The 13,648-nt window shown below is 42.9% G+C and overlaps 1 protein-coding gene across 1 annotated transcript in view; it reads left to right on the top strand.

Annotated features, from left to right (window-relative positions):
• PDE8B (phosphodiesterase 8B) overlaps positions 1-13,648 on the top strand; it is a 223,740-nt gene that overhangs the window by 195,166 nt on the left and 14,926 nt on the right. Inside the window, exons 10-15 of the mRNA XM_011959219.1 lie at positions 1,895-1,937; positions 6,370-6,447; positions 9,021-9,097; positions 10,453-10,617; positions 13,045-13,090; positions 13,469-13,604. Coding sequence (XP_011814609.1) covers positions 1,895-1,937; positions 6,370-6,447; positions 9,021-9,097; positions 10,453-10,617; positions 13,045-13,090; positions 13,469-13,604 — 545 coding nt within the window. The remainder of the gene's footprint in view (positions 1-1,894; positions 1,938-6,369; positions 6,448-9,020; positions 9,098-10,452; positions 10,618-13,044; positions 13,091-13,468; positions 13,605-13,648) is intronic.

The raw sequence follows: 13,648 nt of genomic DNA, 5'->3' as shown, positions 1-13,648 counted from the left end.
TCGCTCTGTTGCCCAGGCTGGAGTGCGATGGCACGATCTCCGCTCACTGCAACCTCTGCCTCCCAGGTTCAAGTGATTCTCCTGCCTCAGCCTCCTGAGTAGCTGGGACTACAGGTGCCCGCCACCACACCCAGCTAATACTGTATTTTTAGTAGAGAGGGGGTTTCACCATGTTGGCTAGGCTGGTCTCGAACTCCTGACCTGAAGTGATCCACCAGCCTCAGCCTCCCAAAGTGCTGGGATTACAGGAGTGAGCCATTGCGCCTGGCCGGCTGTTTTACTTTTGCGTCTGCTGCCGGCTGGCTTCCGCTGAGAGGCAGTCATCTTACCGCAATGGCTGCCCACCACCCTTCCAGACTACAGTGTGATGGATGGCACTCAGTTAAACCCACTGGCATTTGGGGTCATCCCCACACTCACAGGGTAGTCCACAATCATCTGAAATGTGAGCCACAGCATTCCACGTAAAAGTGGATGCCCACCACAAGATTTCCTCCACTTCTTGGTCTCTCAGCTCCTGGCCTGGCTTACCACACATGTCAGGGTAGGCAGGCCTGTGCATACCTACCCCAAAGTCCGAGGAAGCTGAGAGGCCAAAGAAAGAGGCTAATGAATCCCATTCCCCGGAAAGAAACATCTAATAGGAACTTATGAACAGAAGCCACGTCTGTGCATTGGGTGGTGGCAAGACAAGATAACGGATCCCTGTTCCATTACCCACAGACCCAGCACTTACATACCAGAGGAAAGGAGTGTGTAGGACACTTGTAGGGAAAGCCAAGAATGCTATGTGAATCTGCCTAAGGGCAGGATTTATGGTCAAGGTTGTTCTGATGTAAGGGCAGGATTTACGGTAAGTACATGCTCTTCTTACACAAGGAACAGTAGATAAAATAGTAATCTTGGAGGCTATCCCAGAACTGGGGTTAATCAGGAGTCAACATGGCGGATTAGCATCCAACATGGAGTTGCTTTGGCCTCCACAGACAGGATTTCTGGCTATTACAGTTGATGTTGCTAAGCCATATTAATCTGCCTCTGCAGACATCCTACATGCTCATCTGTCTTATTTTTCAAGTTAACCTACCCCATTCATTGAGTGGCTACAAAGATGTAATGGTCTGAGCACTTGAAAGTAGGTGGATTTAGCAGTGAAGCAGCATGATTATAAGTTTGATAGAACTAAATGTGCCCCACTAACAGTGTTGGGGTCAGTTATAAAACAAGAAATGCAGGATCCCAAAGGAAGCACACTTATTATTTCTGGTGTTAATGACTTCATTTTGTCATTTGACAGACATTTATTGAGCATTAGTACAAAATCATTAACAACAAAAAAAATTGGTAATGAGAAAGAACTAGGTGCAAAACTGCATCTAAAGTTCAGATCTCACCCTGAGAAAACATTTTATAAATTGGCTGTCTATAATTGAGCATTTGAAGAGCTTTGCAGGAAATGTTTTTAACTCCTAGGCTTAAATTCAGATTACTTCTGGAGCACAGAAAAATTTTATAACATATCTGACACAAACAGGTTATATGTTAGCCTTATAAAAAAAACAAAATTTAATTATATCTTTGATCTTTCTGCATTTCTGTAGGCTGTCAAAATGAGACAGTAGCTGACTGGAAAAGTAGATGTCCTGTCTAGAGAGTATATGCCTTGGGTACCTTCCTGCTCTCAGGCTCAACCGTTCTATAAGTGTCTGAAAGTAACAGAGCCTTTGGAGTAGTACCACTTGGTGTATGTCTTTCATCTGTTCATATTATATGTGCAGCTTCTTGCTTTCTTCAAGTCTTCAGAGCTTTTTAACTAAATTGTTTGATGAGAAATATAGCAAATGGCATATTTAAAATCTTTCTCTTGTTTTACCAAACTTTTGAACGACTTTAGATTCACAAGATTCATCGTGATTCAGGAGACAATTCTCAGACAGGTGAGAATACTTCAATTGAACTCTAACATACTTAGGAAGCAGTTGTGGGTTCAAATGTATAAATTTCTCTGAAGAAGTCTAAGTTGACATCTCCCACCCCAGAATATGGAGTGCCAAAATCCACATGCTCATATCACAGGGTTGGCAAGCTAGAAGAAAAGCAGAAATCCCTTAAAATTTCCTTGAATCTTCCTTTATGGCAACCTTATCTATTGAATGCCCTCCCCATTTTGTTTTTCTTTTCTTGGCTAGATACCATGTGGGACACGTAAACCCAAGAGAGTGGGCCAAAAGTCTAGGGGAGACACTGGTTGAATATGACACAGGTGACAATATGGTGGTTGCTCAACCATGTCCAGTCTCCCTTTTCTTTGCAGTAATTGGTGACTGTATAGTTGGAAAATGTCACTAGGTCCTGGCCTGGGAGGCAGAAGCTCCAAGTTCCTATTCAGTTTCCTACTCTCTCATTTCGTATGCTGGGCGAGATTCTGCTTGGTTCTTGGCTTCCTCCTTAAAAAGAGGAGCTGAACCTGATGGCTTCTACAAGCGGAAAAGTCTGGAATTCTCTGATCATTAGAGGAAAAAAAAAATCAGTCTGCTACCAAGAATTTAAGATTTTTGTTCCTACAAGAATTGCAACATTTTTTGCCCTGTTGGTGGCTTTCCTAGCCACTAATGCGTAATGCCAGACCCTAGGCTAAGTGTTTAGTCTCTCTTCTTGATGAGGTGGATCACATCTTGCATACTTAGAAAGATTTCATGTGTTCTTTCTAAGTTTCAATTTTTGTCATTGTAAAATGAATTAACAAAAGCCCATCTCATTGTTAATGAGGATTAAAGAAGGAAATGTATAATGCTTAGCAGTAACTGGCATTTAACTGGTACCTTCCTTCCCCCTTTCTGAAACCTTTCTAGACATGACCAGTCTGGAATAACATAATGACACTTCACACACAGGTGCATTTTCTCTCTCTCCCTCACGCACACACATACATTTTAGTTAATTTCTTGTAACACTTGAGCGGGGGTATTATTTTAACTAACTTGGGAGCTTCTGGGTGCCAGAAACTGTTCTAAGCATTTTCGGGTCCTTTGCAGTGCCCAGCATTGCCTTGTACATAATAGACCCTCTGCAAATACTCAGCAAACATTGGTAAATTGAAACCATTCCATCTTGGAAGTACAGTTTCCACCATTTATTCTCTCTTTGATCTTGGGCTACCTACAAAATCTCTCCATGCTTAAATTTCTTATCAGCAAAATGGGGATAGCCCTATGTAATTTTGAGAATTGTTGTAATTATTGGATGAGATAATTATTTAAAGTACATAGCACAATGCCTGGCACAAAGTAGGCACTCAGTAAGTGGAGCTGTTTTTTTTTTTTTTCAATTGGTGGCACAGTATTCCTTTTTGCCACAGAGTACAGCTATTTAAATGTCCTTTATCCTTTCTCTGGCTTAAGTTTCTAATTCATATAAGTATCTGTTGGAAGAATGACCAATGAATTATTTAATTATGTGGCCTTACTTTAACCTTTATTGAAGGATAATTTCTCCAAACTTTTAATCACTTCTATTGCTATAGACTCTCTTAATATTAACTGAGATAAAATCAGAAAGAATAAACATCATCCATCTTTGAATAATTTCTAATGAACGACTTAGAATTCAACCAGTCAGCCTGGGCCATAGCCTTGAAACTAACCTCTCTACTTTTAGTTTTGTTTAGAAACTACATTTTGAGGAATTTTTCGTTCTTGAATCTTGAATTTCATCTTAAATCTTTAAGTTAGATTTAATTTATTACTTGGTAAACAAATAAATGCTAGGACTGTACATGATTATGAAGTCCCTGAATAGGCTAAACCAAGTGTCTCACAAGTGAGCAGTATTAGTTTCTCAGGGTTTCAGAAATGCCATGATCCCAACAATATCATTTAAAGTACTATTATTTATAGATAATTGTAAAAATATATATATTGAAACTTACATGCAAGGATAGGTAAATTACTAAGGTAGAATTTGGAAGATAAAAATTAGGAAAAGAGATAGTATAATAAGTATTTTAAGTTAGATTATTTAAGGTAAGGCGCTATAGATATGGTGTTCAGATTAACTTTATAATAGTTCCACCTTCACTTCATGTTGTATAAAAATAATTCAGTTTTAATTTTTGATTTAATAATTTTTTTAGTTGAATCAGGTTTTTAGGACACCAAAATAAATGGTTAACAAGGTGATCTAGAAGAGTGTCTAAGACATTATAAAGTGAAAACAGCAAGTAGTGGAACAATGTAACATGATCACGTGTCTAAAGACATATATGCAAATGAACAGATGTAATTAATAGCCCCCATGTACTACATGCTCACTATGTGGCAGACACTGTTCTAAATGCTAGGCATATATTAACTCACTTATTTCTCAAAACAGCCTATAAATGAGATGCTATCATTACCCCCACTTTATAGACGTGGATAATGAGACCCAGAGAAGTAACATTCCCAAGATTACACAGCTAATGAGTGGCACGGTAGAAATCTGAATCTTGGCGATTTGGCTCTGGAGCTGGTTTCCTTAACTACTGGGCTTCTTGCACCTCGTGTCACTAGGCAATTCTTAAAGAAGAATTATTGCATCTTTTTTTTCTTCTTGGAATAGGATCCTTCTATTGGCATCTGAGAAGTGCATTCTTCCTGCTGAAATTTGCATGTCTGCCTCCTCTCTTAGCCTAGCGAGGAGTAATCCTGTGTTATGGTTAAATTTCTGTACTCGCTTATGAGTTACTCTCACAAGAAGCAAATGCGCTGAAAATGTGTGTTTCTGAAGCCAACACTGCTGCCTTGTCATTTTTTATATCTCGGCGCTCACTGGTGGCATATGCTTTTTGTTAGTTTTTACATTAACATGACCGTGCATTTTCGGTGTTAAATTCAAGTCTGCAAAGACTTAGGCCAAAATTATTTAAATGGTTGCCTGCCCCCACCACCCTGGAAGATAGGGACGAGGGTGAGAGTTGAGTTGTTGAAATTTTGGGGGAATCTGAAACTGTTTTCTTCCTTTCCTGTGATCAGCAGTATGCATCATTGATGAAATCCATCCTTAAAGAGAATCTAGAAGACCATCTAGAGGTCTGACTTTTCAGAGGTGCCCAAATTGGTCTGAATTAATTTCTTAATTTAAATCTCTATAGGTTTCATTAGTATTATATTTCCTCAAATATCCCCATTTAACAGCCTTCCCTATCCAGTTGAATATATTGTCTTTCAAGTAAAGATTTAAAGTACTATTATTTATAATTTTAAAAATATACATTGAAACTTATATGCAATGATAGGAAAATTACTAAGGTGGAATTTGGAAGATAAAAATTAGGAAAGGAGATAGTATAATAAATATTTTAAGTTAGATTATTTAAGATAAGGTGCTATAGCTATGGTGTTTAGATTATAATAGTTCCACCTTTACTAGTTCAATAGTTCCCCCGAGAATGTTCCTCAAGTTTTAATGTTTATTTTCTTAAATTTTTTTTTTTTTTTTTTTTGAGCAAGGGTCTTGCTCTGTCGCCCAGGCTGGAGTGCAGTGGCACAATCTCGGCTCACTGCAACCTCCGCCTCCCAGGTTCAAGCGTTTCTCCTGCCTCAGCCTCCCGAGTAACTGGGATTACAGGCATGCACCACCACGCCTGGCTAATTTTTGTTTGTTTTTTTGAGACAGTCTTGCTCTGTCACCCAGGCTGGAGTGCAGTGGCATGATCTTGGCTCATTGCATGCAACCCCTCCGCCTCCTGGGTTCAAGCGAGTCTCCTGCCTCAGTCCCCTGAGTAGCTGGGATTACAGGCACGCTCAACCATGCCTGGCTAATTTTTGTATTTTTAGTAGAGGTGGGGTTTCACCATGTTGGTCAGGCTGGTCTCCTGAACTCCTGACCTTGTGATCTGCCCGCCTCAGCCTCCCAAAGTGCTGGGATTATAGGCGTGAGCCACTGTGCCCAGCCTAATTTTATGTATTTTTTTTTTTAGTAGAGACAGAGTTTCTCCATGTTGGTCAGGCTGGTCTCGAACTCCTGACCTCAGGTGATCTGCCTGCCCGCCTTGGCCTCCCAAAGTGCTGGGATTATAGGCGTGAGCCACCGCACCCAGCCTAATGTTTATTTTCAAAATTACATTCATGGAACTAAATAACCCTTGATACTAACTATATTACTATGATGTAACATGGCACCATTTAAAAAAAACATCATTTAACTAATTACTATAATTTTTGTGTCTTTCATGATTTGAAAAGAAAGTGGTTGATTTCTTAAAATTATTTTATAGTGCTTAAAAAGTAACCTTGTTTTCTTTAGAGAATAAAGAAAAAACATGTTTAAATCTCTTCTGTGAATACACAGAAAACTAACCACCTTCCCTTTCTAATCTGAAATCCTTAGAGCCTCATTCATTCAGATATAAGAACAGGAGGAAAGAGTCCATTGACGTGAAATCGATATCATCTCGAGGCAGTGATGGTAAGACATTTTTCAGATTCCTCTGACCTTTTTAAAATGTAGAAAATGATGGAAGAATATGTTAAAAAATGCATCAGTGTATAAACTCCAAAGAGTAAGAGTTCAACAACACCGACTTCTTTTTCAATAAGCTGAAAGGTTTTAGTGTTTTTAATTATTTTAATTATTTTTAAAAATCTTATGCTGTAGTCTTGGTCCTCTCTTTGGAGGGACTCCATGCTTGTTCCTTGATGGCTTGACGCATGTTGAGCCATAACCACCCAGGCAACTCAGAGTTTTAGTAGCTGAACACGGTCACTCTTGGGTGCTAGAGGCAGAGAGGTAGCCAGTCCTGGCTTCCCAACTGCCAACACAAACCTAGTTTTCAGTGTACCAGCTATATGTGTTCAATTCGTAATAAAATGTCACAGACCAATTGTGAGGCAGAATTTAGCAAAAATGTTTTTGTCCTGCAAAGCAGGATTTATCAAAACATTTTTTGAGTTCCATCAGCCAGGCCTAAGTAAACTATTGGATTTGCAGGGAGATGGAAAAGTCAAAGACGATTGTGCCATTTCATTGCTCGGTGTCTGGGAAATTTTAAGTCATATTTACAGAAATGGGAACATCTCCAGGTTTTGCTAGGTTGGGGGTTAAGGAGAAGATGATGAATCTTATTTTAATGGAGATGGCTAGGAAGCTAACCTGCAACCCTGGTACTCGTGGCTATAGATGTGGACTCGGCAGTCCTAGTGGTGACAGGTGAAGCCAGGGGCAGAAGAACATCTCTAAGGGGTGTGTGTTCATGTGCATGTAGTGAAAGGACAGAGGGTCTAAGCCTGAGCCTGAAGGCACAGTCTCAGCCAAGGGGTGGGCAGTGGACATGGGGCCAGTGAAGGGGACGGAAGAGCTGGGGGTGACCATGTGTGTACAGTGTCACATGAACCAAGAACAAGAGGGGACTGAGAAAGGAAGTGGCCAGCAGTGTTAGATGCTATGGATTTCAGAGCTAGAGAGCAGACAACAGACTAGTACATTTCACTCACTCATTTGGTTTTTATTTGGCAAATGGGAGGACGGGTTCTGGGGTGTGAGGAGGGGATGGTTAGTGCCTGTGATAGAAGAGAGATGAGGCTGGTAACTTAAGAGAGTCAACAGAAAGGACAAGGGAGGGACCTTCCAGTCCTTCAGTACACAGTGGGAAGACTGAGTATTAAAGTGGCTGACATAGGCCAGGTACAGTGGATCATGCCTGTAATCCCAGCACTTTGTGAGGCTGAGGCAGGCCGATCACCTGAGATTGGGAGTTCGAGGCCAGCCTGATCAACATGGTGAAACCCCATCTCTACTAAAAATACAAAATTAGCTGGGTTTGATGACACATGTCTGTAATTCCAGCTACTCAGGAGGCTGAGGCATGGGATTCGGTTGAACCCGGGAGGTGGAGGTTGTGGTGAGCTAGATCGTGCCTCCAGCCTGGGCAACAACAGTGAAACTCCATCTCAAAAAAAAAAAAAAAAAAGTGGCTGACATAGCAAGGACCAAAGATGCTAGAGACAAGGTGATAATTCACAGGGCATGTGAGGGATGGAAACCAGTAATATAAAGAGAATATGAATCGAGAGATTTTAGATGGACTGAGCGGATAGATAGAATCTTTTAGACTGAGAGGATAGGGGTTGAGGGAATTTGAACTGGACTCACTGGTTTTGGAGCGGACCTTGAAGGGGACTGTTGTCTCTCCAGTGTGGGCACAGTGGAGGCTGAAGAGCATGCAAGTCTGCAATGGCTGCTACACCAGCAGCAGGGGGGACCCCAGAGTGGCCGAGCAGGAGGCAGGCTCTGATGTGGGCTGGGTTCAGTGATCCCATCCATGAAATGGGACTCTACCCCTCCTGCCTGCCTCAGAGAGGGTGGTAGGAAGATCTGATGAGAACAGTGCTTTTCAAGTCAAGCTTGTACCCTTGGCATCTTAAACCAAGTATAAACATTACCTATTCAGAAAAATAAAAGTTTTTTTTTTTTTAAATTAAAGTTTCTGTAGATTTGAACTAGAACTTCCATGGGTTTCTGGGAGTTAAGAGCCTGAAGGCATGGGCAGCGGAGTGACTGGCCCTAATTCAGACTGAGAATGGACTCAATCCTCCGCCCTGAACCTAAACATGAACTATCTCCCCTCCCAAGCTGGCTGCACAGTCATCTGGTTACACGGCCAGCGGCTTAGGACTGAAAGTCATGGAACTGCAAAAGTTGGGTTTGGGTGACCTGGGGGAAAGTGAGCCCTGTGGGGGTCAATAGGCTTTTGGAATGAGGCCTTTTTGGTCCCCATCAACTTTCTCTGAAATTCCCCTTCTGGACTTGGGGCTCAGCAAGCCCTCCTGCTTCCAAAGTTCCAGGCCAGATCGCCTTTCCAGACTCAAGCAAGTAGAGGTTGGGCTATCAGCCTTGGCAGAAGAGATGGGTGAATTCATGGCTTTTTAGATGGGAGGGTAGTCCTGTGAGAAGTGGGCCCTGGTCCATGAAGGGACTCCTTTGCTGCACTTAGCCACACTGAGCCACCAGAACTGGACACAGCTTTCTTGCCTTCTCTCTAGCACCAAGCCTGCAGAATCGTCGCTATCCGTCCATGGCAAGGATCCACTCCATGACCATCGAGGCTCCCATCACAAAGGTGAGTGGCGGCTGCTGCCCGCACTCTGCAGTCAGGGGCCGTCACACAGGGCTGTGCTCTGAAAATACATCGCACTGACATCATGGAGCTCAGTCTAGTGGAAGAAGCAAATAACAGGCAAATAAACACGTAATAAAAGTCACAATCAGGGCAGTGAAGGAAAACAACTGGATTCTGTGAGAGAAAATTAGAGTAGGGCCCTTAAGTAGGTTGGATGAGGTGGGTGGTCAGGGAAACTCAATCATGTTTGAAGCAAGACTTGAAGCATAAAATGTTATTCAGGAGAAGAAGGAGGAGAAGAAGACTCCAGGTAGCAGGAACAGCAAGGGAAAAAGCATTGTGATGGGCAAAGAGGGATTGGAACATTTAAGGAGGTGAAAGAAAGGTGGGGTGGCCGGAGTTTGGTAAGCAGGCGAGAGAGGAGGAAGATGTAGGTTGTACAGGGCTCAGCTCATTCTGGACCACAGGGACATCGTTAGGAGTTTATATCTTAGTTTATGTGCACTGGAAACCACTGGAGAGTTTCAGGTGTGGGGTGGGCGATGTGACCAGATATCTGTGGAAAAGAACACCCAGCTACTGTGCAGAGAGTGGATTGGAGGTGGCAAGAGAACAGGTCAGTTAGGGGGCTATTCTAGACGTAGCTGAGCTGGAATTACAGCAGCGGAGGTGGAGAGAAATGATCAATAAATATTTTGGGGTAGACCAGTAGGACTTGGTGATGACTTATATTGCCAGGGGTGGGAGAGGAATGAGGAAAAGTACGTCAGGCGCAGCCTCCCAGGTTTTTGGTGTGAACATGAGGTAGAGAGAAGTGCTTTCTATTGCAGTGTAGAAACCACAGAAGGTGAACAGCTTCTGTCTTTGATTTTTTCTGTGTGTGTGTTTATGTGCTTTCTGTGGGGAGATGGGAAAAAGACCATATGTCAGGGAGGGAATTGAACATACAAGCCTGGAGGTCAAAGGAAGTTGAGGGCTGGGAGGTATATCGAAAGTCCCTGGCTGTGGATTATAGGTGTCTAAAGTGATGGAACCAAAATATCATTTCTGGAAGTGAGAGAGTGAGAGAGGGGCCCAGAACAGATCTCTGAGCAACTCCAACCTGTAGAGGAGGGCCGGGGAGGTGAATCCGCAAGGGAGCCTGAGGAAGCCTAGTCACTGAGGTAGGAGAACATTCACCAGGAGCCCGCGGGGAGAAAAGCATGCTTCAGGAAGAAGGGCGGTGCCGTGAAAGCACTGGTCATTTTGAATAAGAGATGGTTACCCACTGATTTCTTTTGGATTCTGGGCATACTTATGACTTTTGGGAAGTAGAACCTATTGTCCTCAGATGTTTTCTTTCTTCACTCCCTCAGGTTATAAATATAATCAACGCAGCCCAAGAAAACAGCCCAGTCACAGTAGCGGAAGCCTTGGACAGAGTTCTAGAGATTTTACGGACCACAGAACTGTACTCCCCTCAGCTGGGTACCAAAGATGAAGATCCCCACACCAGTGATCTTGTTGGAGGCCTGATGACTGTGAGTGATGAGGCAAAACCTGAAAAGCAAGAGAGGTATCCGGGGCCTCTCGAGTGCAGCTGATGTGGAAACTGTTACCTGTGGTTGCAGAAGTACCTGCTGTATAGACTAACGTTAGCATAACCAGAAGCAACTGCATCGGAATTTATGTATTACATGTGTAGTGGTATTTGAGTGACTGTTGCATTTGTCTTTCCACGAGGCTGACCTACCACAGCCATGGGGACAGTGTTTCAGAATTCCTCTGACTGCAGGGAGTCAGTGGGCAACTGGTAGAGGGCTCAATGTACAAGATGGAGCTTTGCAGGCTGTTGATTACTCCTGCTTTCCCTTGATCTGGTGTAGTACTGGATTTCACTTCCATGGACCTCAGACTCCTCATGTAATGAAAGGGTTTATAGTTAGACTATAGCATTTAATCTTAACTATAGGATCCTTTATTTAAATAAAAGTTTGTATAGAAGTTCCATTTATAAGGTAAAAGCAGAATGGGGCTGTTCTGGCTCAGGGAGGGGAAGGGAAGAAGGAACCTCTCATTGCCACATTCCAAAAAGCACAATTTACACCACCAAGAGTAGCTGATTTCTAGGGACTCCTCTTGTTCTAGTGTTTTGCTGTGATCTGCTTGGCTTTCATAATCATCGATCAGCAAGTAAAGGAAAAAAAATTCAAATTATTTATTTGAGTTCCCCATCAGAAGCTGGAATTCTTTAGAGAAAAAGTCCAGAGGTCATGTATGAGTTTGACTTTGAAGGTTTCTGTCCATCCCTGCCACCAAATGCTGAATGTTGACTGACTTTCCCCTCCATTCTCCACCTGGAACTTGAGGGCCTCCTTGTTTCTTTCTTGCCCCTGGGCTGGCCTGTGAACTCCATCTAATGCAGTGCAGAACTCAGCTTCTAGGCAGCACCGGCAAGGGCTCTGCAAGAAGGTGGCCACCACAGAGCTGCAGTGGGAAGGGTCTAGTTCTGGGAGCAAGCCATGTTCCCTCCCTCCCCTGCTGCTGATGCAGGAAAGGCAAGTCCTCAAACTGGGGCCCAGCCGGGAGGGTTCCTGGCTTCACCGAGGAAATATATCAAGGGCAAGCCGGTGGTGTTAAACAGCAACTTCTGTTGAAGCAGCAGTTGTACAGCAGCGGCAGAGGGACTGCTCCTTGCACAGCGGGGCTACCCCATGGGCAGTGTGCCCCTGGTAGCAGCTCAGAGGCAGTGCTGCACTCATCTTTATATGCACTTTTAATTACATGCAAATGAAGGGGCAGTTTTGGCAGGTATTTCCAGAATGAGGGTGATAACTTCTGGGTTGTTGCCCTGGAAAGGGGTGGAAATGTCTGGGTGTCTCCATTGCAGCAGTAATCTGCAGTGGCATGCTGGTGGGCATAGTTTATGGGGAGGTGCTTCTGCCCTGGACCTGTTTTACCTAGTCCTCAATTTGGCCCTAGGTCCAAGTCCCTCCTCCTACATCACTGCCATACCACCCTGGATTTCCTCTCCAGAGGATGCTGTGAGGAACCAGTGCATGATTCCACCTCAATTTTATGTGGTTTTGGGGAAGTGGAACAAGAGAACGGCGAGGAAAACCAAGAATCTCTTGCCATACACACCTTAGAGGCAGGACAGTTGTGGCTGTTGTTACGTCCATGTTTACTCAGCTCTTGGCCTAAAGATCCAAGTTGTAACTTCAGGGGAGTCCTTTGTTAATTAATACTACTTTAAACCTTAGCACACATCATCTGGGAATGACAAATAAGCATTTCTAAATGACTTTTAAGCAAAGATCTAGATAATTTAGGTACTCAGAGATCGAAGGTGGAGGGAAGGAAACTGAGATTCAGGAACACTTGGGGACTAGTTCTAGAGCTGGGACATGGCCAAGCATTTGAATTTCATCTACTGTCTTAATGCTGCACTCCAAGGACCTCAAGCCCAGAAACCCTTTTTTAAAAGGCAAGCAGCAATGCTCATGTTTTAAAACATAAAATACAGTTGGGGAAAAATTAGTTGGGATGTTAGTCAAAAAATAGCTCAATCTTTTTAAAACTTTATATTCGAAGGTAATGCCCTAAATATGGCTGATGGCTTCAACTCCTCAAAATGTAAGTCTGAAAACACAAGTAACACGGTCCCTCTGAGGGTGAGGCAGTCCCGTCAAGATCTGAAGCAAGGACTGTCGCAGTCACATCCTGACGCAGTCACATCCACTCTATCCCAGGTCTCCACTTTCTGGGGCTAATAGTTACAGAAGGGAGAGTATCATCTGTCTTATAACTGTTCTGATTTAATTTTGAACTTTGCTTCAACTTAGACTTCCAGATTGGTTGAGTTATTCAGGATTCAACTCTCTTTCACTGATTAAAAAAAAAAGAGAGAGAGAGAGAATGATAATGGATATAAAGCATACTTCTAACAGGATCTTCCTTTATTCCAGGATGGCTTGAGAAGGCTGTCAGGAAATGAGTATGTGTTTACTAAGAGTAAGTTTTCATCTATCTACTTGTTACTGTAACCTGTCTCCAGCCTGTGCTGTCCCCGCTGTTGTGATTATTGTTCCGGGAGGTGTTACTTCCAGCTAGTCCCATTTGAGTTTAAGCATCAATATGGTCTACATTTAAAACTAGTCTCCTAATTAAAATTACTTCTCTGAGCACAGTTAGAGTAAGAATTGCAAATCTCTATACATTTAAGCAGGGTTAAAGTGAATTACTTTTCTATTTGAGGTTCTTGAAGTTCAATAACAGAAAAATCAGGTATAAGACTTTTTTTCTAGTAGTAACCATGAAGATGATGACAGACAGCCGGGCGCTCAAGATTCCACAATTAACCAGCCTCCCCCACCCCATCTGTTTGCTCAGATGTGCACCAGAGCCACAGTCACCTTGCAATGCCAATAACCATCAATGATGTTCCCCCTTGTATCTCTCAATTACTTGATAATGAGGAGAGCTGGGACTTCAACATCTTTGAATTGGAAGCCGTTACGCATAAAAGGTATGTGACTCCTCTGGCTGAAGGCAGAGCAGGATTGATGGCCA

This window comes from Colobus angolensis, unplaced genomic scaffold (assembly GCF_000951035.1).
Source record: "Colobus angolensis palliatus isolate OR3802 unplaced genomic scaffold, Cang.pa_1.0 Scaffold49, whole genome shotgun sequence".
Taxonomy (NCBI): domain Eukaryota; kingdom Metazoa; phylum Chordata; class Mammalia; order Primates; family Cercopithecidae; genus Colobus; species Colobus angolensis.
The sequence above is the reverse complement of the archived record's forward strand: the minus strand, read 5'-3'. Positions and strand labels throughout refer to the sequence as shown.